Source organism: Bos indicus x Bos taurus, chromosome 15 (genome assembly GCF_003369695.1).
Source record: "Bos indicus x Bos taurus breed Angus x Brahman F1 hybrid chromosome 15, Bos_hybrid_MaternalHap_v2.0, whole genome shotgun sequence".
In the NCBI taxonomy this organism is placed as follows: Eukaryota; Metazoa; Chordata; class Mammalia; order Artiodactyla; family Bovidae; genus Bos; species Bos indicus x Bos taurus.
In genome coordinates, this window is record NC_040090.1 from 651,549 (window position 1) to 679,177 (window position 27,629).

Below are 27,629 nucleotides of genomic sequence, written 5' to 3' on the forward strand. Positions count from 1 at the left end.
CTTCATCTCAGATTGCCTGTGAAATCTTTTGTGGACTCCCAATTTTATGCTCGATTGAACAGCCATATATGATCACCAGAAAAGCAACTCTCATTTCCTCTAGTATGGAAGGTAGCTTGGCTCAGCAAGGCCCCTCCCTGTATCTGGTGTCTTCCTCCTGCATACTACCATAGACTGTTGTTGATGCTGCCTGTTCATCCTCTGGTTCTTCTCCAGTAATACTCTAACCATATTCTCTGTAACTCATTGTGTCTTCTCTGACTTCATCTAACTTCACTGTTTCTTTACCAACTCTACTTTATGTGTCTTTATGAGATGATCTCTTCAAAGGGATTCAGTTTTTCAGTTCTTCAGAAATTATAGCATCCGCCTCTTTAAAGGTGCTCCCTCCAGAAAACAGAAGCAAAGAAAAGCAGAGAAAGAAAACAAGAAGGAAGGAAGGGAGCAGGAAGGAAGGCGACTTTGCTCCAAACTGTCAAGTTTCGTGGTTTGGTGTGTCTTGCATTCTTCCGTGTTCTGACTACTTGATACCATTAAGTTAGTAAAAGTGTCAACAAAGGTAAATCACATGGTGGTGGGCAGAAAATATGAACAGAAAATAAAAAGAAATTCAGTTAGTATATGAGAATGCTGTTCTATTTACTTGCAATAAGAAGTTATCAAGATGGTACAATGTTCTGTTTAATGAATTGAGGAGGGTGTGAAAGAGAGAGTGGTCATTTATTAAAATTAGTCTAAATTTAGTGAATAGGGCACGCCTGTCTTTTAAGGGAACTGCATATCTTAACCTAAAACTATTAATATATAGAAAAAATCACCACACGTGAAAAAAAATGAGTGAAATCCCTTTGATTCAACATTTCACTGACTTCTAATGTAAACTTTCATAAAGGGATGAAAGAAGAATAAAACTGAATGCTCCTATTTTAATCGATAAATGTAAAGACAGGAAGATACATGGTAGACACACATGAGCTTCCCGGGTGGCCCGTGGTTAAGAGTCCGCCCACCAGTGCAGGGTACCCAGGTTCGATCCCTGGTGGGGAAGATCCCCTGGAGGAGGAAATGGCAACCGATTCCAGTTTTCTTGCCTGGAGAATCCCATGGACATAGGAACCTGGCGAGTCGAAGAGAGTTGGATACAACTGAGTGACTGAGCACACTCTCAGGTAGATATATATAGTTAGAATCAACCAGGTAGAGATAGTTCACGAACTAGGTAAATGGATAATTTGGGGCTTTCTCATGATGGACTCTTACGCAGCCATAAAAATGAGAACATGGAGAGCTAAAGCTACATACAGAAAACCCATTATAAAGGTTATGTAGGGAACAGAATATGTCGGTTGATCAGTTTCATTGCAAGTAGCCATAAACAGAACTGATCTTTAACCATCATCCTTTAACACATGCTGTTTGGGGACCCAGTCTGTGTCACACTCTTTCAGATGCTGTGGTTTCAGTGGTAAGCACAGTAGGCAAGTCCTAGGCCTCAGAAACTTGTCTTCTAGGCAGGAGGAGCAAATACTCAAATAAACGATGGAAGTATCCAGTTGTGATAAGTGAGTGTCAGGCAGAGAACAAAGATGAGCTGGGAGGGAGTGTCGGGAGAATAAGGTGCAATTGGGTGGTTGTTTATTTTTTCCTTGTCATGTCTGCAAAATTCTGAAGTGTTTTTTTCCATATAAAGTATATTTCAGAAGCTATTGGGTTGGCCCAGAAGTTCATTTGGGTTTTTCTGTAACAACTTAGGGAAAAGCCTGAACGAGTTTTTGGGCCAGCCCAATATTTAAGGTGATAACTCGTTACCTATTTTTTTTTTTAATCTTATTTGAATTCTATAGAAATAATTTAAAATAGTGGTCCTCAGATTACTGCACATTAGAATCACATAAAAGTTTAACAGAATTCAAGTTTTCTTAATAAAATGTATGTGGTCTGACTTCTCTGAATCAGTTTTAATAAAGTTTTCTACCATCTCATGACTTGGATTGTTCTGTCTTAAGCATAGGCTCACTGCAGCTGTTTCCTGCAAAATGCAAAAGTGTAACTTTAACAAGTTTCGTTTCCTGTACAGATAAAAGCACAGGGCATTGTTGATAGATCTCTGGGCAGCTCTTCCCCTGCAGAAGCTGATGAAAACTGGTGCCCAGTAATTATGCTGTGAGTACTTCTTGACATTTTAGGGGGCCAGTGACTTCTCCCTTCCTTGATCCCCTCGGTCCCTGGAGTAATACCATGTCTGTCTGACGCTGCAGGCCACAGATTTGTTTTTACTATATTGGCTGTTGTGGTTGTTCCTGTCAAAGCTGAGCAAATACTGTTTTGAAAATCAAAAGCATTGTAACAGTACACCCGATCATCAGTAAGTTACGAGAATGTCAGTGAGTTGGAACTGAAGACCTGAAACCTAGCTCTTCAGTGAAAAGAAACGGGACCGCTGCTGAATGCATATGAAAGATGTCAGTTCCACAGAGGGAGGAATTTTTGTCTGTGTTGTCCACTACTTATGTCCTCATCACTTAGAGATAGTCCCAAGAGCAGTAAATATTTGAATTTGTTAAAGTGCGTGCATGCTAAGTCCCTTCACTTGTGTCCAGCTATTTGTGACCCCATGGACTGTAGCTTGCTAGGCTTCTCTGTCCGTAGGATTCCCCAGGCAGGAATACTGGAGTGAGTTGCCATGCCCTCCTTCAGAGATCTTCCCAACCCAGGAATCGCCCTGTGCCTATCTATGTCTGCAGGTTTTACATCACACACTCTTCTGAATGGGTTGCCCTGGTGGCTCTGGTTAAAAAAAAAATATGCCTGCCAACGCAGGACACGCAGGAGACTCGGGTTGGATCCCTACGTCGGGAAGATTCCCTGGAGGAGGAAATGGCAGCCCACTCCAGTATTCTTGCCCGGAAAATTTCATGGACAGAGGAGCCTGGTGGGCTACAGTCCACGGGGTCGCAAAGGAGCCAGACACAACGTAGCGACTGAACAAGTGTTCCGAGTGACTCCTTGCCTACTTCTCAGCAAACCGTCAGTCACTCTCGCCTTCCTTCTATAACCAGACGTTCCCAAAGCAGAGCTTTATTCTCACAGTTTAAATGTTTTCATGTTGCATTCATTTTTTTTTTCAGTGAATTGCAGTCTTTCCTCTCTCCTTAATGCTTTTCTAAAATTGTTTCCCCTGATACTGCCAGTAACAACCTGCTGGCTAACTCCAATGGGTGGTATCAATCCCCATCCTTCGGGATCTCTCAACCGCATTGCTGTGCTTCCTCCTGGCCCTGTGAGATGCTTGTCTTTCCTTAGCTTCCAGAACAGGACGCTCTTGAGGCCCTCTCTTAATTTCTTCGATGTCCTCAAGTTCATCTTCATTAATTTCACTTTCTCAGCCAGATATGCCCATTCCTTGCAAGGTGTCACCTTCCCTTGGAACTCTCATCCATTCCCATAACATCAGATTTAGGTGAACCTGTCACGCAATGCCATGTGCGTCCAATCCTGTTCTCTTGTCTGACTTGCCACCTTGCATTTCCAGAGATTTGCAATGCATGTCGTAATGAATCTTCAGTCTATAGTGTCAGCTCACAGAACTGGTGCAGTTTGAGCTCCTGATCCAACTCCCATGCTTCTGCTTTGTCAGCTTGCTGTCTCTCTCTCAGCATCACCATCATCTAAAGCCCTTCCCGCTTCCCATCATTCAGACTCGGAGCTGAGAGGTGTCTTTGATTTCTTCCTCTTTCTCACTCTTTATATCTAATAAATTCCTTCACATTTATTAAATCTTTTCTACCCTCAAATATCTCTAAAATATAATCCCCCTTCTTATTTCTAGTTTTTAATTCAGTCTAGTTCCTTGTTTACGCCTACTGTCTCACTTACTTTCTAAACCATTAATTGTAATTTATTTCTTCCCGACTGAGTTCACCTCCAGTGATTCTCTGATGCTTACGGATTAAGGTCCAGATGCCGTGGGCATGTGACACCCTGAGTAGTGTGGCTTCAGCCTCTGTCTGTTACCTTAGGTCTGATCACACCCTGATTTACTGATCACACCTATCTGGGTATCGTTACTGGCTCTGAACACAAGTGTGGTTTCAGCCGTTGTTACCTTAGGTCTGATCACACCCTGATTTACTGTGAACCATCTGGGTTATCATTATTGGCTCTGAACACAATTAGAATGTTTCTGTTTCATCCTGCATAGGTATTTTTCCTGCTACCTGGAATGATTTTTCCTTTTTTATTATATAATTTCTACTTACTCTCTAGGACTCAACTCAAATGTCTCCTATTTCATGAGGTTTCCTTTTAATATATTAGCCTTCATTGGCTCATTCCTGTAATATTATGGAGCAGTTATTTTTTGCTAGGTACTAGAGCATTTTACTGTTATTTAGTCCTTCCTAGCTGTCTTAGATCACTTACTATCTCTTTTTATTTTTATTGGAATATAATTCACACATCTTTTATAGATTTTTAAAAATATATTCACAAAATTTTATAACCATCTTTGTACCATTGTATAAGGACTTCCTGTAGCTCAAACGGTAAAGAATTTGCCAGCCAACGCCAAGGACAAGAGTTCAGACCCTGGGTCAGGAAGATCTCCTGGAGGAGGAAACGACAACCCACTCCAGTATTCTTGCCTGAGAAGAATCCCATGGACAGAGGAGCCTGGCAGGCTGCAGTTCGTGGAGTCACAAGAGTCAGAGATGACTGACTGAGCACACAGAAAGGAAACCTAATTGATTAACACTCATTCCATTTCTCTTGTCCCCTTACCCCCAGCCTCTATCTACTTTTTGTTTTTATGGATTTGCCTTTTATGGGCATTTTATATAAATGGAATCATATAGTGTATGGTTTCTTGTATCTAATTTCTTGTACTTAACATGGAGTTTTTAAGGCTCATCTATGTTATAACATGCACCAGTTCCTCATTCCTTTCATGGCTGAATAATGTTTCACTTTATGCATATACCACTTTTTCTTTGCCTGTTTATCAGTTGATAGACGTTTGGCTTGTTTTTCACTTTTTGCTCATTATGAATTATGCTCCTGTCCACATTTGTATTAAAGTTTCCGTGTCATCCTGTGTTTTCATTTCTCTTAAGTATATACATAGTAGGAGACTACTGCACTGTATCAGTTCAGTTCAGTCACTCAGTTGTGTCCTACTCTTTACGACCCCATGAACCGCAGCACGCCAGGCTTCCCTGTTCGTCACCAACTCCCGGAGTTTACTCAAATTCATGTCCATCAAGTCAGTGATGCCATCCAACCATCTCATCCTCTGTCATCCCCTTCTTCTCCCACCTTCAATCTTTCCTAGCATTGGGATCTTTTCCAATGAGTCAGCTCTTCGCATCAGGTGGCCAAAATATTGGAGTTTCAGCTTCAGCATCAGTCCTTCCAATGAATATTCAGGACTCATTTCCTTTAGGATGGACTGGTGGATCTCTTTGCAGTCCAACGGACTCTCAATGGACCTTCTGCCACACGACAGTTCAAAAGCATCCATTCTTTGGCACTTAGTTTTCTTTATGGTCCAGCTCTCACATCCATACATGACCACTGGAAAAACCGTGGCTTTGACTAGATAGACCTTTGTCAGCAAAGGAGTATCTCTGCTTTTTAATATGGTGTCTAGGTTTGTCATAGCTTTTCTTCCAAGGAGCAAGAGTGTTTTGGCTGTAGTCACCATCTGCACTGATTTTGGAGCCCAAGAAAATAAAGTCTGTCGCTGTTTCCACTGTTTCCCCGTCTATTTGCCATGAAGTGATGGGACCAGATGCCATGATCTTGGGCCTTAGAGTAACTCATATGTTTAGCTTTTTGAGGAACTGCCAGACAGGTTTTCAAAGCAGCTACACCCTTTTACATTACCACTAGCAGTGTATGAGGGTCTAATTACTCCTGATCCTCACTAAACTCATTACTTTCTTTTTGATTATAGCCATCTGTGTGGGTGTGAAGTCGTATCTCATTGTGGTTTTTTGTTTTTTAAAGATGTTTTTGCTGTGGGCCATTTTTAAAGTCTTTATTGAGTTTGTTACAACATTGCTTGTTTTATGTTTTGGTTTTTTGGCAGTATGCCATGTGGGATCCCAACTGTCCTGCCCAGGGATGGAACCCACACCCCCTGCTTAGGAAGGTGAAGTGTTAACCAGGGCACCACCAAGGAAGTTCCTTCATTGTGGTTTTGATTTGCATTTCCCTAGGGACTGGTGAGGAGCATCTTTTCATATGCTTGTTGACCATTTGCATATTTTCTTTGGACAAATATATATTCACATCCTTTGCCCAATTTTTAATTGGGCTCTGTGTCTTTTTTATTGTTGAATTGTAAGCTGTCTTTTCACATTCTGGATACTAGACCCTTATCAGATATATGATTTGCAGATATTCTACCCCCTCCTGTGGGTTGCTTTCATTTTCTGTATAGCGCCCTTGGAAGCACAAAAGTTTTTAATTTTGATGATCTGTTCTTTTTATTTGTTTACGCTTTTAGTGTCTAAGAAACCATCGCCTAATCCAAAGTTATGAATTTATTATCTGTTTTCTTCTAAGAGCTCTATAGTTTTAGCTCTTATGTTTAGGCCTCCGATCCATTTTGAGTTAATTTTTGTGAGTGATATGAGCTAAGTGTCCAGTTTTATTCTTTTTTGTACGTGACTGTCCAATTTATCCACCAACTGGTTGAAGGATTATTCTTCTTCCACTGAATTTTCTTGTATCTGTACTGATTATCTTCTAATGCATATGGTTTTTATCATATCCAGTTGGGCACTAAAGAGCAGGGGTTTTTCTTATTTTTGAGGGCAGGGAGCTTTGGGGGCGGGGGTTTTTCTGATTTTTGAGGGCAGAGGACTTTTCTTATCTCGAAGTATACCACTCTGTTCTTCACAGGATGTCATACCCATAGTAAGTGCCTCATGAGTCTATTACTGATCTCTGTCTAACCAGATAGTAAGCTCTCCAAGGAGGGGACTCTGCTTATTTTTGCTTACTGATAGGCTGGCATCAGTAAGTACTTTTGGATAATTAATGATTCCCCAATGATTAGTTCTTGCTTTAGAATGTTTGTTCCCCCTTGCAGCAGAATGCATACTAGGTAAGAGTAACTTTCTTACAGTAAGTCATCAGTGGAAGAGGTGAGCAGGGGGCAAACATAATTCCATGGGAAACTCCTAGCTTAGCTGCAGCTTTGCCACTAAATGATTCTACCATATTCAGCTTATATTGCTTGGTTCTCTTTAGCTGAGAATGTATAACCTCTCAGGTTTACAGACTTATGACGATTTCTGATTGGTGTTGTAGGTTGTGTACCAAGAGTTTAAAAACAAATCAAATCCAAGCTACCTTTTCTGTGTATTGGATTTTTCTCTTCTCAAAGTGTGATAAAAACTAATTCCCTGGCTTTTAACAAGTGCCAGTGCTTCCTGCTGGTGGAATTGAGGAGGCCTGACATGTGAAACCACATTTTGAATAATGAGAACAGGAAATATGTTTTTTCTTGCTCATGGTTTCTGCAGCTATAAAAGTGATTTGCAAAAAAAACCCAAAAAGACAAGGAAATACCCTAAGTACCCAATTATAGAGGAATGGTTAATTATCCTATATTGATTCAGTGAAGTACTAAGTTGCAACTAAAAATAATACTTAAGAAAATTATATACCAATAAAAAATTATGTAACAGTATAGAAATATCTACTTTTGCTTCATGGACTATATTAAAGCCTTTGACTGTGTGGATCACAACAAACTGTGGACAATTCTTAAAGAGATGGGAATACCAAACCACCTTACCTGCCTCCTGAGAAACCTGTATGCAGGTGAAGAAGCAACGGTTAGAACTGGAGTGGAGCGACGGACTGGCTCCACATCAAGAGAGGAGCGCGTCAAGGCTGTATACTGTCCCCTGCTTATTTAACTCATATGCAGAGTGCACCATGAGAAACGCTGGGCTGGAGGGATCCCAAGCTGGAATCAAGATTGCCAGGACAAATATCAATAACCTTAGACATTCAGATGACACCACCCTAATGGCAGAAAAAGAGGAACTAAAGAGCCTCTTGGTGAAAGTGAAAGAGGAGAGTTGAAAAGCTGGCTTAAAATTCAATATTCAAAAATTGAAGACCTGACATCTGGTCCCATCACGTCACTGCAAATAGATGGGGAAACAATGGAAACAATGACAGGTTTTATTTTCTTAGGCTCTAAAATCACTGCAGACAGTGACTACAGCCATAAAGTTAAAAGATGCTTGCTCCTTGGAAGAAAGGCTATGACAAACCTAGACAGTGTATTGAAAAGTAGAAACATCACTTTGCCAGCAAAGGTCCATGTAGTCAAAACTATGTCTTTTTTCCAGTGGTCATATATGGATGTAAGAGCTGGACCATAAAGAAAGCTGAGCACTGAAGAATTGATGCTTTTGAACTGTGGTGTTGGAGAAGACTCTTGAGCGTCCCTTGAACAGCAAGGAGATCAAGCCAGTCAATCCTAAAGGAAGTCAATCCCGAATATTCATTGGAAGGACTGAAGCTTCATTGAAGCACCAATACTTCCGCTACCTGATGCAAAGAGCTAACTCATTGGAAAAGACTCTGATGCTGGGAAAGATTGAGGACAGGAGGAGAGGGGGATGACAGAGGATGAGATGGTTGGATGGCATCACCGACTCAATGGACATGAATTTGAGCAAACTCTGGGAGATGATGAAGGACAAGGAAGCCTGGCATGCTGCAGTCCATGGGGTCGCAAACAGACACGACTGACTGACTAAACAACAACAACAAAAGAAATATATTTATGATATAAATTTAAGTATAAAATATTATATTATTACGCAGTGATTGCATCTGGGTAAAATCATGTATTGTCTTGAACTAGGGTGATCAACCATTCATCCTGGTTTGCCTCAGACAATCTGGGTTTTAGCACTAAACTTCCTGCATCCCAAGAAATCTCTTAATCCTGAGCAGAGTGGGGTGGTCAGTGAACAAATTGCCAAAGAGATAACTGGAAAGAAAGTCATAGCAAGGATTTTCATTTTCTAAGAGTAGACATCAGTGGTGTCTTGTGATAAGGAGTTAATGTAGGCTCAGTAAAAACTATTTGAAAATATAAAAATGAATTGATTTAGTTACTAAGTCAAGTCCGACTCTTGTGACCCCATTGACCGTAGCCTGCCAGGCTCTTCTGTCCATGGAATTCTCCAGGCAAGAATACTGGAGTGGGTTGCCATTTCCTTCTCCCGGGCATTTTCCCAACCCAGGAATTGAACCCAGGTCTCCTGTATTGCAGATAGATTGTTTACCGACTGAGCTACGAGGGAAGCCCTATTTAAAAAAATGAATAAAAGAAACTAAAATACTTAAGGAAGCCATGTGTTTGGAGAAGGATCCTCATATATATTTAAGAAGTTGAGAAAATGAGATAGAAATAAGAACTCCTGTCCTTAATTTTTTTTTTTTTTTGGCCATGCAGCATGGCATGTAGGATCTTAGTTCCCCAATGAAGGATCAAACCCATGCCTCCAGCATTGGAAATGCAGTCTTAACCACTGGACAGCCAGGGAAGTCCCAAGCTCTTGTCTTTTTTGGAGGTTTTCTCACCAGTTTTTGCCTTGAGTTAGTCATAGCCGCACCTCTTCCCTTTCCCTAGTCCAAGGTGGGGGCTGGTCCTAGTTCACCGCCCCATAGTCCCGGCACATTCTGGGGTGAAGACAGAAAGGAATGTGTTATTAATGACCTACTCCAGGAGAATTTTCCTTGGGAATGTGTGTGTGTGTGTGTGTGTGTTAGAATATATTGACACGAATAGTCAATGTCTTGACATCTCACGGTTCAAACCCAGACTAGGGTTACATGAATACGAACTTGAGAATGTTGGAGGCTCCTGTGACCAGGATGTTAACAAGAGTAGAGGAGCTTAGAGGAACACCTTGTTTGAATCAGCTGCTGCAGCTGAGCACACATAGTGTTTTATTCATTTAAAGCCATTTTCAAGAACTTTACACAGAGAAATGCCCCACCTACTTTTTTTTCTCTAATCACCACACATATCTTTTATCCGTGGTCCCTAACAAAGTGGAAGTGTCCCTGAGGGTGCAAATTGCATCATCTATATACCCGTCAGGGTCTGGCAGCATTTACCTGCAGCAAATGCTCAAACATGGTTGATAGATTTTAGTGATATCTTCCTAGGTTAACGCTCTCTCTGTGTAGGGTAGTAACCTCTCTGAACAAGAATCTAGAGGTAGGGTAAACAGTCCCTGAGATCTGGCATTGTAAGTAATTGTGTTATTTTCGAGCATGATCTTTCTCAGAATGTCTCTAGCACTTAGTATCTGCATTTTATAATCTGACAGCGAATTGTATGTTAGTGAGTTTTTGAAGACTGAATGTTTAAGTTTTTTGTCCCCAAGGGGTAAAACATGATTTCTGATTCTTTTGTGTCTTTCTCAACACCTCTTTCATGCTGGTCAGAGAGCAGGTGCTTGATAAACCTGTTGATTCGGCTCTTACGTAGACACTGGATAGGCAATTCTGTGGTTTCAAGCATTACAGTATTTGAATAAGAAGATCTGAGTATGAAATAAGACTCTCAAAATTACTTGCGGTGACTATTGACAAGTTACATTGATTTATTTGCTTACTGTGTGAACATTGTAAAACAGAGATAGGAATTTTTTTCCTTGATCATGGAAGATCAATGACAATTATTTGATAAAATGTTTTGTGAACTGGAAAACACTGAAAAATGCAAGCACTGATCATCCTTTGCGACTTGGGCATTCATTACGGCATTTGTTTCTGTCATCCTTTCTTCTCTTGCCTAAAGGGGAAAAGTATGTAGACAGTGCAGCCAAGAGCCTAGAGGAGGAGCTAGGAAAAGTTAAGACGGAAGGAGACAGATCCAGGCATAAGCGGTGCTGTTTGTACAGACAGGGCTGAGGACTGGCCCCTTAGAGCTCCTCCAGTGAGACGCAAAGGCAACAGTGTCAGCCCCAAAGAAAGACAGATGGGATAGGTTCTTTACCGTGCCTCATTATTATTATTTTTTACTTTCCTGAAAACAGTGGTACAAAAGAGATCACACACACACACACACAAATGTAGATGTGGAAGAAATCAAAGATAGCTTAAGGATGGCATGGAGCAGTCACTTACATTTTTCATCTGATACAGAGTCTGCCTATTGCAGAGAGAAAAATGAAAAAACAAACTTCTGCTGCTGCTACTGCTGCTGTGACTACTCTGCTACACCTTGTCCAAGAGTCAGGCCAGTGACAAATCACACTCCACAGCCCTTATTCGGACCTCTCTCTTTTCACTGTAAGAAGGCTGCCTAAGCGAGAAGCACGGTGCGACAGTCTGCTGCAGGGGCCTGTGTTCATACTCTGATGAGGATGGGGAGAAGGGAGCTGTCTGTGGTCGCTCCACGCCAAGACCAGAGGAAGACTCGAGGCCACGTGCAGAGCGCCTTCAGAAACGCGGGTGAGTAAGTCTCTGGGAAGCTGTGAACACTAACGCTGAAAGAGAAAAGAAAACAGCAAAAGAAAAAAGCAGTTTAAGGGACACTGTCGTTCTCTATTGGCGAGTCTTCCTGATCTTGGGGGGGCTCTGGAAAGTTCATTTCTGCTTCTTCTTCCTCTTCTTCTTGGACTGGAATAATCTCAATGTCTTCTTCATTCTTTGGTAGGGAAGATATTTCAATCTGCTCAGCCACTTCAATCTGCTCAACCACTTCTTCTTTTATTTCGATCACCTGCTCCTTTTTTTCTTCAGCTGACAGGAGAACAACGTTCTGGAACACAAAATTGAGCAAACTTTTCTCGACTTTGATCACTGGCACATTTCTCAAGAATCTGCACAAATATTGGTATCTCCTGGTTTTTATGCTGTTTTCTAAATGCTTCTGCATACCAGGATTGGTATCCCAGGTGTTCAGATCCTCACCAAACCACTAGTCAAGGCTTATCCTCAAGGCCAGCAAATACTTGCCACCTTACCTGGAATGAACTCACAGTGTTCGGGAAAGAACACTGCGATAACAGAGGAATTTATATTTCAGTTTTGATGGGGCTTTATTGGAGATAACCTCAGGAAAGTATTAACTTGCTGTCTCTAGTCCTGTTTTCCTCACTTGCAAAATGAAGGCATTAACACTGATTTCTAAATTCTGTTGCAAAGCTGACATCCTATGGTTCTGAAGCCGTCGACAGTTGATCTGTCACTGGGATATTCATATCTCTCAACCGTAGGGCCTCTTTGAACCTGCTGTTTTGGAAGAGAGATTAGGTAGAAAGAAGAGGGGAGAAGGGAGTACTGCAAAATTGGGTTTGGAAGAACTAGTGGCTGTAATCAGCCTTCAGCCTTCTAGGTATGGAAACCTGAAATCAGGAGGCACGACTGAAGTCCAGCAGAGTCCAAGGTTAGTAAGAGGATGCACGGAGCACAGGACCCTTATACTTCTTTTAACTGCCATGCCCCCACCCCCTCCCCACCCTGGGAATCCTAGTAGACGTTCAGTGCACAGCTGTTGAGCAAATGAAGTAAGTAGTATTCAGGGTGTGTCACAGTGAAGCAGGATGCCTTGTGGGTACAGGCAGGGAGAGAGCAGGTTGGCCCCTCCAGGTCTGCGCCATCGGGTGGAGACACACAAGTAGTAATGCACCTCCTCCTCCCTGTGGACACAGGCTGCAGTCAGCCCCAGTCAGCCATTTCTCAAATGCGCTGCACATTACTGGTATTTTCTGCTTCCCAGAAATATGCAAGAATCATTTTTCATGATGCTCCAGACTCATCAGATTACGCCCTCCATAGATGATTTTTTGCAGGTGAGACTTTCCTAAGGGAGGTTGTGAGTAGCACAGCTTCTACTTACAGCTTTGGGTCTGGAGCATAGTTTTTTCCATTCATTCTCAACAGTGCCAGCTGTCACAAGTTTCTGGAGGAATGCAAAGATCATCATCACTGCGAAATTGCTCTGAAGAACAGAAAAATGAGGGTAAAAATGTACTAATGAAGATACGAGAATATGGTTAATGCACAGCACATGACCGTTGACTAAAAGTAAATGATTAAAAGGCCAGTTCTGGAGGGAAATGTGACTGACTGTGAGAAATGCTGGCATCTGCATAACCCTAACCCTTAGTGCAGCTCCTGGCACATAACAGAGAGTGTGTGTTGTTGACCGAAAGTAAGGCAGTAATAATTAGTTGAAGAATCAATTCCGTGCAGGTAAGAACAGTTTAATGTGAGCTCCACATGAAACTGGATCCAGCTTTAGGTGGTATAGTATTACACCAAGGAAATTTCTCCACACCTGGGAGATGTATTTTTTTTCCTTCAAGTGAAGTGAAGTTTTAGTCATTAAAGTCGTGTCCAGCTCTTTTATGACCTCATGGACAGTAACCCGCCAGGCTCCTCTGTCCATGGGATTTTCCAGGCAAGAGTATTGGAGTGGGTTGCCATTTCCTTCTCCAGGGGATCTTCCAGACCCAGGGATCAAACCCACCTCTCCTGCATCGGCAGGTGGATTCTTTACTATTGAGCCACGTGGGAAGCCCTTGAGGCAAATGGCATTTATTACAACTTAGGTTCTTCAATGTTCATCTTAATAATAAAGATTAGTTCCATTAATAGTACTAATAAATGTTAAAGCAAAGGCTTAAATAGCACTTTCTGTGTACCAGACACTGTTCGAAGTGCTTTTCACGTGTTAACTCATCCCTCAGAACAGTTGTATAAATGCTGTCACCATCTCCCATTTTACAGAGGAAGAAAATGAGACAGAGTGCGATGTGGCCAGAATTCTGCTCAAAAGCACGTAGGCACTAAGCAACAGGCACAGACAGCCTGGACCCAGAGTTGATGATCGTAAGAGAAATGCCGTGCTTCCTTCCGGAAAGTAAATCCCACTTCATACTCACCAGGAACACAAACCGTATCCTGGCACAATATTCCACGGACTGAGAGTTATTCTCATCAGGGTTAGCTCGCTCACAGTTGTTGATGTTAATATACGGCACCTGAGTCTTAATAAGGTTCAGATTCTCCATTTTAAAAAAGTGGGAAATTGTCATATTAAATATGTCCATGATCAAAAAAATTATTCCAGAAATAGCAGCAAAGAGGCTCAAAGAGTTCATTATTAGTCTTCCTGTAAGCTGAAATAAGAGACACAGATACTTATTAATTGAGTCTAATTTCCAATTGGACAATATGAGCTAGGACAGAGTTCCAGATCTTATTTTCCTGACTCATAAAGGTACTACATCTAAATCCTGCTAAGTCCTGTCTCTCTTGGCTGTTTTAGCGTCTTTGTCACTAAAATAAACACCTTCCTGTCTGCACCTTGTCTCGCTCTCGGTCCTCCTCACCTCATTTATGCCACCCATCCAATCAGTTCATCAAGAAAATGTTCTAAAGCGATCCTTGTACTTCCTTTAGCTGCCAGGGCCCACCCTTTCCCCCCCTCCCCCCCGCCCCCTGGAATCCTAGTAGACGTTCAGTGCACAGCTGTTGAGCAAATGAAGTAAGTAGTATTCAGGGTGTGTCACAGTGAAGCAGGATGCCTTGTGGGTACAGGCAGGGAGAGAGCAGGTTGGCCCCTCCAGGTCTGCGCCATCGGGTGGAGACACACAAGTAGTAATGCACCGCCTCCTCCCTGTGGACACAGGCTGCAGTCAGCCCCGGTCAGCCAGCCACCTCCCAAAACAAACACACTTAGGGCTGGCGTCCTGGGTAGGGCTCGCCACCTTGCAGGGATGACGAAGGGTCAAAACCAGGACGATTCACGCAACAAGCATCACAATGACGTGTGGTTACTGAAGATTATCTTACAACACGGACATTTCATCCCTGGTTGTGTGACCTACAGATCAAGTCAGTACGACGGGCTGTACTTTAAATACAACTTCATCTTCATAAACAGTTGTTTTCCCCACAAGGTGAGTTTGTCAGACCACCTCTAGAGGGGAGCCATCTCAATCTCATGGACTTCGGAAGTGACTTAAATTAGGAAGACCTTAGTAAATGTAGAAAAGTTGAAGAAGGAAGCCTGCTGGTAAACTCTTGACCTGTAGAGAGTCAGGGGGTCTACCTGGGTGTGAATGTGTCCTGAGCAGTTCCATGAGCAAGACCCCTCTAGCTCCTTATAGCCCCTGAAGCACCTTCATATACTTTATCCTGCATATACGTTACTCTGTTTTATCCTCAGGACAGTTTCATATGGTAGCAAGGACTGTTATCTCCATCTCTTAGGTGAAAATTTAGAGGTACGTAGGGGGAAGCTGGCTTGCCCAAGGCTACAGCTCAAGGTTAACTAAGACTTGAGTCAACCACGGTCTTGATTAGACCATTTTCCTCAATGCTGATCTGAGAGAACAGACACGACTTTCAAAGAGATCTCAGTCTCTTGCAGCATCTCTCATTCCTGAGACCATAAGCCTGCTCTTCATCGATCTGCCTCTGTTTCCACAGACATCCCGTTTTCACGTTTGTTATGAACCAGTCACAGTAGCATCATAGAGGATCTTTCACTTCTGGGGGTTGAGGGGTAACTGCTACTGTGACTCCAAGGGTCTTCCAGGGTCCTTGTTTCCAGCTGAGAAAGCAGACACTGCTCTGATGTGCGGGAAAGGAGGGCATGTGTTACTTGCCATGCTCTGTGTGGAGTTCTTCTCCGCTGCTGCCAGCAGTGATCCAGAAATGATGAACTGTAAAAAAGAGAGGTGGTGGGTGGGGAGAGATGGGAGAAGCAGCAGGGAGAGGGGCAGAGAGGAAGATCACCTTTTAATGTGGAGAAGCGATTGTGAAAAAGCTGTCCACCCTTTCAACCACTTTCCCTGCCCTTTTTAATGGACTCATTCATTTTTCAGCACATATTTCTCCACTATTCAGGCTCAACCACATTAAATCCATGCCTTTCATTCAACCAGCTGGGGATCTGTGACTAGGCACTTAGTAAAACCAGAGGCAGAACTCACATTTCCATGTCAATTGGTACTCACACTGTGAATTTAAAAGTTTTATTTTTAGCTTTCCATTTTTTAAAACAATTTGGGGACTTGTTCTTTGGAGTCCACCGTGTTTTCAATGACTGATGGCAATGATGAGTGAACTGACGCAGAAGAGGCACTTGGCCTCACGTAGCAGGCGCATCATTAAAATGTGGGCTGCTACCGGAAGTGATCACTGTTTCTCGTGTTCCCGTTCTACTCTTCAAGCTGTAAAATGGAGGAAACTCTGGCTCTAGTCGATCTCTCCTTGCCCTGAAAATTTCAGTCCTGAACCTGTCTTCAGAGCTCATCTGTGAAAGTGTAATGGGGATAAAGACATCACTGCCTCACACCTCAAGCACACAGGGTTGCAGACTTGGAAAGCTGCACGTGGAGCAGCCATGAGGATTACTGCTCCGCTGACAGGCGAGGGGGGTTTACTTGGCATGAGACTGTTTCACCACACGAGACAGGAACTAAAGAGAATCGTCAGGAAGAAGGGCCAGGTGGGAGGAGCTGCAATGCCCCCGCCCACTCTTGCTTTCTGAAACACCAACCCGTACAGTCTAGGACCCACCCAGCTCCACCCGGCCGTTGAGTTTGGAGAGGTCGTCCTTGGAGCGGTCTTCCCCCGCTGTGGACATCCACGTCGGGCCCCGTTCTCTGAATTCCCAAGAAGTGTGACCAGTGACTCAACCATGAGACTCAAGCTCAACTCAGCCTCTTTTTCCTCTAAATCACTTCAACCAGACAACCTGTTCCCCACTCCTGTGCTTTCCTCAACACATAGGTGATCTGGTATATTCCTGTGAAGCTGCTTTGAACTTTTTTGTCTGCATCACTCCCCATTAAGATTACTAGGTTTTACTCACCATGATGCCTCCCCAGAGAGGGTACCACAAGGTTACACAGATGGGCATGTAGACGTCCATGTGGATCAGCATGAGGCTGCCCAGGGCAATGTGGAACAGCCCGTTCATGATCTGGACAGCCTGCGGGGAGGAGAGGGGCGCTGACGGCGGAACTTCTGCAGGAGGGCGGAAGGGCGGTGTGAGATGTCCAGAGCAAGCATTCAAGGGCCCAAGACCTTTGTCATCTTCAGATTCATTTTCCCCACCACCCCGGCATTTCCATGGCAGGTATACTGGGATACTGGTGATGAATTGGGATGGAGGCCCCTAACTGTGCAAGTCTCAGGATCGGGGCAGGGGAGCATAAACCGCAGTAATCTCTGCATCCCTGGTTTGACCACCCCCCTGCCCCACAGCCCATGTCAGACATAAAGAACACCTCATGTTGGATCAAATACCTTCTAGTCATGTTGAATCCTGTACCTGGCCTGTAGCAGCTGCTTCCAGAGGCCAGAGAGTCCCTAGGATGTGGAATGCAGGGTGACTGACTTACCCCCAGAGCCTTCGCTTCCCTCATGAAGAAGCTCTGTGTGGGGCCCACCACCACAGGCACCCTCCTGGGAACCACTTTCTGAGCAGCATGCATGGCAATGGGACCTTTCAGAGGCTCTGCTGGGAAGGCTCCAACCATTGAATTCCTGGGTGTCGTCATTTCACCCTCAGACTCCTGAAGATAAGTAATAAAATGAGAGGAAACAGGACTGTTAGCTAACTTCTACCTTGTCGTGAATCTGAATAGTTTCCTCTGTGTTCTCTGCAAGGCGTCACTGAAGACAGTCAGAGCCTCTTCCTACTGGCTTTGGATCTGAGGCAAAGCCTCCTTCCACGTTCTGAGACAGGGTCTGGGGGAGCATCTCAGACAAGGTATGACAAGTGGAGTATTTCCTGCCTGATCAGTAATTGAGGATGTCAGAGTCATCAGTGATTCTGGCCCTGCAGTGTGAATTTCTGAGCCCTAAGGGCACCCATTAAAAGACGCTTGCTCCTGGGAAGAAAAGCTATGACCAACCTAGACAGCATATTAAAAAGCAGAGACATTACTTTGCCAACAAAAGTCCGTCTAGTCAAGGCTATGGTTTTTCCTGTGGTCATGTATGGATGTGAGAGTTGGGCCATAAAGAAAGCTGAGCACCAAAGAACCGATGCTTTTGAACTGTGGTGTCAGAGAAGACTCTTATGAGTCCCTTGGACAGCAAGGAGATTCAACCAGTCCATCCTAAAGAAAATGAGTCCTGAATATTCATTGGAAGGACTGATGCTGAAGCTGAAACTCCAATACTTGGGCCACCTGATGTGAAGAACTGACTCATTGGAAAGACCCTGATGCTGGGAAAGATTGAAGGCGGGAGGAGAAGGGGACGACAGAGGATGAGATGCTTGGATGGCATCACTGACTCGACGGACATGAGTTTGAGCAAGCTCCAGGATATGGTAAAGGACAGGGAGGCCTGGTGTGCTGCAGTCCATGGGATCAGACACGACTGAGCGCCTGAACAACAATATGAAAGGAATGATTTCCATGAGGCCAGACTCTTACATCTTCCCATACATAGAAAAGCACTGAATTCCCTAACTTGGAAGGTCTGATTTCCTTTAATTAACAGTAACATCTTGATGTTCAGGCTACCTGCCTTTTGCTTCCAAACTTCTGAATGACCTGGCGCCTTCCCTCGGCTCTTCAGGGCAGTTCTCTCAGGATTCCTTGAGATGCTGCTTCCTGGGCTTAAGTCCTAAAAACTTCTGCCAAATAAAAGAACATCCTCGACCTTTAGGTTGAGCCTGTTTTTAGATGTACAGGTGTCTGGCTCAGGGCCCCCTGCCAGCACTCTCGACACCCACACGAGGGTCACGGTTTTTCTTTGTGGAGAAGGTCACACTCGTTAACTTGTGTGTTCTGTGCGTCCATCACCCGTGGCTGCTTATCTTGTGCTTTAATACAAGAAAATGTACTTTTCACGGGCTTCTCCTTGTCCTCTGCTTATCTGCTTTTGTCCGTGGTGATGGGCCAGAGTCACCATGGTGGAAGATGGTGAAGACTGTGCCTGCAGTCAGGAGGGGCCAGTACAGTCTGCCCTGCTCCCACTAACTCTGCAATCTTGAGTACGTCACCTCAGGGAGGTTCTCGAAGGTGCTGTGTAAGATGGTGGCCTCCTGAATCATACATCAGACTGCCTAGGTTCAGATCATGATTTCCCTGTTTGCTGTGAAACTTTGGGCAAGTTCTTCAAACTCTGGGCCTCAAGTTCTTCAGCCATAAAACGGGGGCAGTGATAATTCCGGTCTCGTACGGTTGCTTTAAGACTTCAGTGACCCTATGGCCTGTGTGCCTCAGCCGGGGGCAGCTCAGACCTCAGCATGGCGAAGAAGCCTTCCCCGAGCCCTCAGTCCACAGCGCGGCCTCCCGATGACTCTCCCGCAGCTGCTCCCTTTCTTTGCTTCGTGGTCACTCACTGTGAGTAGCTGCTGTGTTTGCCTGCTTCTTTATCGTTTGTCTTTCCCTACTAGAGCATACATCCCTTGCGTTTCTTCTTTACTATTCACAGCACGCCTGGGACTTCCCCAGAGGTCCAGTGGCTAAGACTCCACTCTCCCACTGCAGGGGGCCCGGGTCCCATCCGGGATGAGCCATCTGCCGCAACCAAGAGTTTGCACGATGCCACCAGAGACCCCGCATGCCGCGGTGAAGAGGGAGGGGCCTCGTGCCGCCCCGAGACCCGGAGATAGTCGGCCAAGTAAGCGAGTACGTTTAAAAGTAATGAAAGTGAGCCTGGGTTGAGAAGTGTCCTCGTGAGGGTAACTGAAAGAAGTGGATGCAGGTGAAGCACCCATGTCTGAAGCCTTCGCTTCTTTTGTTCTTACTCCTGTCCTTACCATGATTTCCTTTAGGAGCATTTGTTTCTATTTTTTTTCCCATCTGAAAAATGAGACCAATACACCTTTCACAGACAGGTTGTGATAAATAAGTATGTTAACGTAAGTGAAAATGCCCCGTACATAGGAGAAAGTAAATGTGGTCTGATCTCTGGGTTCTGAACAGAAATGTCCCTTTCCGGTTCTGACACTTTAAGACTGTTCTACCTTCTTCATCGTGTGACCCCCTTCGTAATTCATTTCTTTGGGTCAGTTACTGGCATGAATTCCACGGAGCCTTTCCTGGGCCCTGGAAGTCTTCCTTTAGGGACACAGAGTTCGTGTTGTCCTCATTGACTGAGTCATGTGAGTGGCCTTGGAGGCCGAGGCTGTGCATCCCGCGTGCTTATCTCTGGGCGCCTGCCGGGGTGCTGAGGACAGGTGTCGGGAGCCTCCCAGGCCCCGTCCTGTGCCCACTTCCCAGTAACACAAGCATTCTGGGTCTGGCACCTCATCTGAGCCTCACGGGGGAGACGGGAGGAAGCATTGCCTCGCTTGTGCAGAAACGGCAGCAAGGACACAGAGGCGTGAGTAACTTGTTCAAAGTCACAGCCACCAGGGATTGAAAATGAGGGCTTGGCAGAAATAGAGGCATCATTACAGAGAACAAACATACGAATCACCAAGCTGGGGAAGGGCGCAGGGATGAGCTGGGAGATTGGGGCTGATGTCTGCACACGCCCAGGCGTGAAGGAGCTGACTAATGCCACTCCTGTGGCACAGGGAGCCCCGTTCAGTGTTCCTGATGAAACGGGAAGGAGATCCGAAAACGAGGGGGATGTGTGTTTATGTAATAGCTGGCTGACTTGGATGGACGGCGCAAACTAACAACAACACTTTAAAGCAACTACACGCCAATAAAAATTTTAGAAAATGAGGGCTAAGACCTACCCAACACAGTATTTATGATACCAGGCTGCTTTGTCTCCCGTGGGGAACAGGAATTTAGCCTTTCCTTTGTGAAGCTTTTCCTTCTAATTCATATAAATGTACGATTTGGGAGATTATAAATCAGTTGAAAGCAGAATAGCTGTCTGAGCCGTGGTTGAAGGAATGAGGAGAGGCTGTGGGTTTGTCACACCTGATGTTTGCCCCGTCTCTAGACTGCCAGATGCCAGGTGGTCTCAGGGACCTGCTTTGCACCACAAACCTCCCCACAAGACCGCCAACAAAAGGCAATATATTAACATAGACCACTAAAGGAGTTTACAAAGTCATTTCTGGTGAGCAGGCGGAGTTTTCAGCGCCAGTCTGAACCTCAGAAACCATTCTGTTTGTTTGACAAATGAGGAAACTGTGGCGCGGGGATGGGACATGCCTTGTTGGAGACCTTGCGCTTGGGATTTCCCGGGTGGTCCAGCGGTTAAGACTTTGTGCCTCCAATTCAGGGGGTGCAGGTTCGATCCCTTGGGGAACTAAGATCCCCCAGGCTGTGTGCAGTGCAGCCAAAAAAAATGTTGACATACTCCCATAATTACCATGAGTAATAAATGATGGACACGTTTTTTAAAAAAAGACCTTGCACGTAGTGACAGAGCCAAACCCAGGGCCCTGAGGCTGGTGCCTTTCTCTGCACTGCAGGCTGGACCACATGGAGCTGTTCACGGAGCGCCCGCTCCGTGCCAGGGATATTGGGTACCTGGCTCCAGCTCTCCCACACCTTCCCTACTAACTGGGCGTTTTGTCTTTCTGCGGGCATGGAAATGGGAGTTCTGAGAACTTAGTTAATTCTCCCACGGTTAAGCATGGAAGGGGCTTCCCTGGTGGCCCAGTGGTAAAGAACCTGCCTTCCAATACAGGAAATGTGAGTTGGATCCCTCGGTCGGGACAATCCCCTGGAGTAGGAAATGGCAACCCACTCCAGGGTTCTTGCCTGGGGAACCGCGTGGACAGAGGAGCCTGGCGGGTCCACGGGGCCACAAAGAGTCAGACATGACTTAGCAACTAAACAAGAATAACAAGTATGGAGTGAGCCGGGGTCTCCTTGCTTCTCTCCAGAGCCAAGGTCATCAGTTATCTGGACAGAAGGCGATGACTGGACTACTGTTGTTTTAATGTCTCCTTATTTCTCAGCTGCTTAAGGTTATATTATTGGTGACATAAACCTTTTATGTGAACAAGTCCTGCCAGGGCTGTGTCAGCAATGACTGATGGCACTAATGACTTTGGAGGGGAATATTTTGTTTCTCTTAGAATGATGTCTCACTCTGACAAGTGTATTTCTACAAAACCTTCAACACATATATTACTGTAAATGGTAATTTATAAACACAGACATACTTGTTTCTCTATGCTACTTCATTTTTTCATGGAAATAACTATATATATACCAGAGAAGCCCATATAAATATATATATATATATATTTATAGCAGGTTATTGTAGACTGACTACTGAAAAGATTTTATTCATTTTATTCTCTGGGGATATATGAAACTGGGCCACGCGCTCATCAGAATACTGTAGATTCCTGCAGCCTTACCCTGTGCACTTTTTTCTTTAATTGTTCACTGTGACTTTTTGTCCCCGCCGGTGTCTTTTCCAGCACACGGTTAGGCTCAGAGACCAGTGGGTACACTTGGTAGCGATGACTGATCACATTGGTCAAATGTGGTCATAAGAGGGTTTTATTCTCACTGAACTATACTAAAAGCAGGACTGCGTTGATCAGACCCTGCCCTGTGTTATTAGAGCAACTTCTGCAAATCGTTTGGGGTTTGTGAACAGCGCCCACACGGTTCCCCTGTCCATCTATACTGAAGACCATCCCACAGCCTTTATGGGTTTTGGTTTGAATAATGACTTTTAGGTCCAATAAGCCCATCCTTTACTCAGAAGCTCAAAGCTGCACAGCTCTTGTTACCTCAGCTTCCTCCTTTGCCACTCAAAATAGTTTTCATTTTCCCCTCGTGGCCTCCGGAGTGCCTGTCTCTGAGGAAGCGTGGCCTCACTTCCTCCCTGCTGCCGGTGCCCCTCCGCCCGTCTCCTTTCACTGCGGTCTAATTCTTCAGAGGTCTGTCCTCGCGTCTCCGGCTCTCGTTCTGTCCATGGAGTATAAGGCGGAAAGAGCTCTGCTGCTTCTAGGCCCCAGCTCTGTTGCTTGCTGCCTTGGTGATCTGATCTCTCCAGTCAGCGTTTTGTTTTGAGAACATGGGATAATTTCAACGTAAGGCGCTCAGAGGATAACTGTCACTGGAACCTGCGGTTTTGTTTTTTAATTTTTAAGTTTTTTTTAGTTGGAGGATAACTGTTTTACAGTGCTGTGCTGGTTTCTGCCACACAGCAGCATGAACCAGCCGTATACAGATGTACATGCCCTCCCTCTGAGCCTGCCTTCCCTGTGCTATGCAGCGGCGTCGCACTAGCTGTCTGCTCTGCTACACGCTCGTGTGTATATGCCAGTGCTACCGCCTCTATTCGTCCCGCCCTCTCCTTCCCCCGCGGTGTCCACAACATTCAGAACAGAACGAAGAACCTTCGTTAGGATTAGCAGGTACTGCAGTGTCCCCCAGCCCCAAAGCCCCTTCCTCTACCCCGGGCCTGCCCCGGCCACTTCCCAGCCCCACCCCAGTCCTGTGCCCCCAGCGGCTCAAGCGCTTCCTGTCTCCCTCCACCGCCTCACCACCCACTTACTCCTCGACACTCCGCGGCTAGTTCCTGCCGGAGCCACTCGGCTGAAACCGCTCTTTTCAAGGACTGTGCTGCAGGGATTTCCCTAGAGGCCCAGTGGTTTAAGACCCTGCGCTTCCACCGCAGGGAGCACGGGTTCCATCCCTGGTCTGGGAACCGAGATCCTGCATGTCACTGTGGTCCTGCATGCCACGAGCTGGGGGCGAGACAGCTCCAAGAGATAAAAAGTGTGCTGTTGAGCCAGGCACCAGCCCTCAGACAGCTTCATGTCCGTATCCCTGCCTCCCTGGCTTGGAAAGCTGGAGCCATATTCCTCTCCAGCTCTTTCGTCTCTACGTGGAGCCAGTGGCCAAGTCCTGCCTTTTCTACCTCTGCAAGGGATCTTGGTTTGCAGGTGGACCTTTTTCTTTTTTCTTTTTACTGCCAGCGTCACCCCATGAGTGAGATTCTCGTTTCCTTTCCTGGTCTAGCACAAAAATCTTACTTTTCTGACTTTCATCTCTCTTTCCTAATCCATCCTCTGTGTGGCCACTAGAGCAGGCTCTCTAAATCCCTGCTGAAGTTATACTTTTTCCTGCACTCGAACTCATCTCTGATCCATCATCGCCTGCTGGAGAAACCCTCCACCTGGCTGCTCACAGACTCTACATGACTTTTTTTTTTTTTTACAGTTTCAGACTTTGCTTTATTCTAAGAGTTTAGGCTTAAGAAGCATTGCCCATCTCTTGGTTTTCAGAAACACTGGTGGTCTCAACATGGTTTCTTAAACTCACATCCGTACACTGCCCACAAAGCCACTGGTCTGGACACATCTCCTGCCTCCCAGGCAGCACTACTGGTAAAGAACCCGCCTGCCAATGCAGGAGACACAAGAGACATGGGTTCAATCCATGGGTCAGGGAGATCCCCTGGAGGAGGGCATGGCAACTCACTCTAGTGTTCTTGCCTGGAGAATCCCATGGACAGAAGAGCCTGGCGGGCTACAGCCCAGGGGGCCGCAAAAGAGTCAGACAGACTGAGCACACACACATGGAAGGCTCTTCCTGGGCAGAAATTCTTCAAACCCCCAGCTCTTTGCATTCCTTCAGTTCAGTTCAGTTCAGTCGCTCAGTCATGTCTGACTCTGTGCGACCCCATAGACCACAGCCCACCAGGCTCCCCCGTCCCTGGGATTCTCCAGGCAAGAACACTGGAGTGGGTTGCCATTTCCTTCTCCAGTGCATGAAAGTGAAAAGTGAAAGTGAAGTCACTCAGTCGTGTCCAACTCTTAGCGACCCCATGGACTGCGGCCCACCAGGCTCCTCCATCCAGGGGATTTTCCAGGCAAGAGTGCAAGAGTGGAGTGCCATTGCCTTCTCCCTTTTCTACACACTATGAGCTAATAAATAAGAAACTGAATCGTTTTCCTGGGCAGCTTTACACACACTCAGGTGTCAGACCAAAAGGCAACCATTTCCCCTCACCTGTTGATCAGTGAGCTGAGACCGTTTTACGGGAGTGTTGCTGGTTTCAGGAAAGAACCATGACAGGGTTAGGTCATCTCTATCAGCCTTCACTAGATCCTTCTCGCACTGCCACCCACCCCACCAGCAGCGGCTGGGATGGATTTGAGGCAGGGTTTTGTGTTCAGTTTGCTGTCCACCAAGCCCCTCCAGAAACTTCTAGCCCGAGAGGCTTACCAACACCTACGGCTATTCACATTTAGTGCGATATCTCTGGAGACAAAAGCATTTAAAGCGAGAGGCATGTTGTTTTCATAATAGCCGTGCCTGATTATTTTCTCACTTGGTACAGGGCCATTCTAGGAGCGTCGGGACTTTAGCTCGTTTATTCTTCATAGTGCAGGGGTATTACTGCTGCCCCCGTTTTACAGATAAGGAAACCGAGGAATATTGAGGTTCAGTAACTTGGTGGTGGTGGAGCTCAGGTTGGAGCCCAGCAGGTAGTAAGCATGCTTTAATCTACATATTGCAGTCTGCTGCTTTTGTAGAATGACCCAGAGTTGACTGGCCCAGGCCATTCTTGAGAGAGAGAGCAGTTACGATGGTAGGTGGACCGCACGTCTTGGTTTTGCCCCTCCTCAGATGAAGACACTGCCAGAAAACCCGACCAGGGAAGCCCTAGAATCAAAGCTGAGACTGTTGTCTCGTGAACCGTCCTGTGTCTTATCCATCACTGCCTCACAGTCACTTAAACAGAGCAAATGGATTCCTTACCTGAGTCTCCGAGGTCTCAAGGCTCAAGGGCTGATGTGTGGGTTCTGGCCGCCAAGTTCACCTCACCAGCTCGTTTCCCCAGGACACGGGGGCCAGAGTGAGTGGGGCCAGGCCTGGGAGCGCCGAGGGATACCAGGTGACAGGAAGTCAGGGGCTTCTGCTGCCTTGGGCTCTGCGCTGATGGCTTGGGTTTAATACACAGCTATGAGAGCCGGAGGATATACAAAGAAGTTCCGCCATACCAGGAGGTTTCACTTCTTGAAAAAGACCCCAGGGACTGCCAGGCGTACTTCACGCTGCCTTAATTAGGACTGTGTACCCCCGCCCTGCAAGCAGGTGTGGACGGTCCCCAAGGGCAAGAAGGGCTCTAGAAATTCTCCCAAGGAGGGCCGTTGGGACTCTCCCTTTTTCCATTTGCTGTGGGAGGAGGCATCCGCGCAGAGCCATGCGGGGTCACCTAGCCCTTCCAGTGGAAGGGGTGTGTGCCCTCTGCACCCTCATTGGCCCATACGTAGAGTTCTAGTGGGACCATGAGCGTCTCATGTTGAATTTAGTAGAGATGGCCTAAAAATATTGTTCGGTGCTATAGAACGAGCCCCCGGAAGCCTTAGGTGAGAGCTCCACATTTGGGGTGTCACTGAAATAGCACCTTTACCTCCATGCTCGCCGTTTCCCTCCGCCTGTCTAGTCCCTGCGTCCTCTCTGCAGCAGGGGCTGGAGCCGTGTGACTCCGGAGCCCAGAGCCGGATCAGAGGGGGTGGAGGAGGATGATGGCCGGGAGAGTGAGATGGAAGATGGATCAGACCAAATCAGTATGGAGCAGGAAGCAAAGAGAGCTTTGTCCAAAGATGCTGTGCCCCTTGCCCTACAGTATACAACCTTTTTGTTCATAGTTTGGATTCTCCCTGACTTTTACATTTTCATATCTGTTAATTTATCTCATCAGAGACCCAGGGCTACAGTTGGGCAGTCGTTTGCCGAGTCTAAAGGGCCGAAACACGGCAGCTCTGCGGCTGAACCTGACGTCAGTTCACACCCTCTCTCTTGCTCTCTCTCTCTTCTCTATTTCTCCCTCTTTTCTTTAAGGTGATCTGGAGTCAGATGATTAACACCAAGTAAAAGTCGTTCTGGAGAGGCTGATTTGGGGGCAACGTAGAAAAAGTGCCATCTCCCCACCGCTGGGGCAGCTCCTCAGGGGGACAGGCTGGCGTTTGAACAGGGAACTTGCTGCGGTGGAGCACGCACAGGTAGAAGCCACGCGGCCGCCTCTCACTGACGTCGCAGAGTGGAGAGGTGGACACGTGAGACCCCCGTCCGTTTAAGGTTCCGGCTGCGGGTCTGCGCGTATCTGCTGAGGCGCTTTGACAGCCGGCAACGTCCCAGGGTCTGAGTCGTGGAGGACTGTGAGGCCTGAGGCCTTCCAGGCCTTCCCTGGTGGCTCTGCTATGAAAGAATCCGCCTGCAGTGTGGGATATGCAGGAGACAGGATTCGCTCTCTGGGTCAGCGAGATCCATCCCCCGGAGAAGCAAAGGGCAACCCACTCCAATACGCTTGCCTGGGAAATCCCATGGACAGAGGAGCCTGGTGGGCTACAGTCCACGGGGTTGCAAAGAGTCAGAAAAGACTAAGTGACTAACACTTTGGCTTTTTTTTGCTCTTGCATCAGCAGGTGGATTCTTTACCACTGAGCTACCAGGAAAGCCCCTTCCTTCTGCTTTGAGGGACTACTTTATATTAAAAAAAATAACATTACTTGCATATCTGCTTATATGCCAAACACTGTCCATGTAACACCTATGGTATTGATTCCGTTTTATAAACTGTGGGAACCAAAGTCCAGAGGAAATGGGGGAAACGGACTCTAAGGCACAGAGTAAGTGATAGTGATGTTTGGGAAGCAAGATAACTGCAGTCATACGTTTCAAAGAAAGCCCGCCATTTTCTGAGCGATT

The 27,629-nt window shown here is 45.9% G+C and overlaps 1 protein-coding gene across 1 annotated transcript; it reads right to left on the bottom strand.

Moving 5' to 3' along the window:
- Positions 1-10,619: 10,619 nt before the first annotated feature.
- MS4A1 (membrane spanning 4-domains A1) lies at positions 10,620-25,914 on the bottom strand. Its single transcript, XM_027562199.1, has 7 exons — positions 25,677-25,914; positions 17,415-17,588; positions 16,883-17,002; positions 15,672-15,728; positions 13,941-14,177; positions 12,893-12,994; positions 10,620-11,812 (listed from the first exon to the last, which is right to left on the bottom strand). Exons 2-7 carry the CDS (start codon positions 17,571-17,573, stop codon positions 11,576-11,578), a joined length of 912 nt encoding a protein of 303 aa, XP_027418000.1. The 5' UTR covers positions 17,574-17,588; positions 25,677-25,914; the 3' UTR covers positions 10,620-11,575.
- Positions 25,915-27,629: the final 1,715 nt, after the last annotated feature.

Excerpts from the sequence above, each read along its gene's own strand:
- MS4A1 (XM_027562199.1), bottom strand. The coding sequence starts at position 17,573 with ATGACGACACCCAGGAATTCAATGGTTGGAGCCTTCCCAGCAGAGCCT. Across the intron at positions 17,003-17,414 it reads GGGAAGCGAAGGCTCTGGGG|GCTGTCCAGATCATGAACGG; the intron begins GTAAGTCAGTCA and ends TCCTCCCCGCAG. Across the intron at positions 11,813-12,892 it reads TATGCTCCAGACCCAAAGCT|AACGTTGTTCTCCTGTCAGC; the intron begins GTAAGTAGAAGC and ends TTTGTGTTCCAG.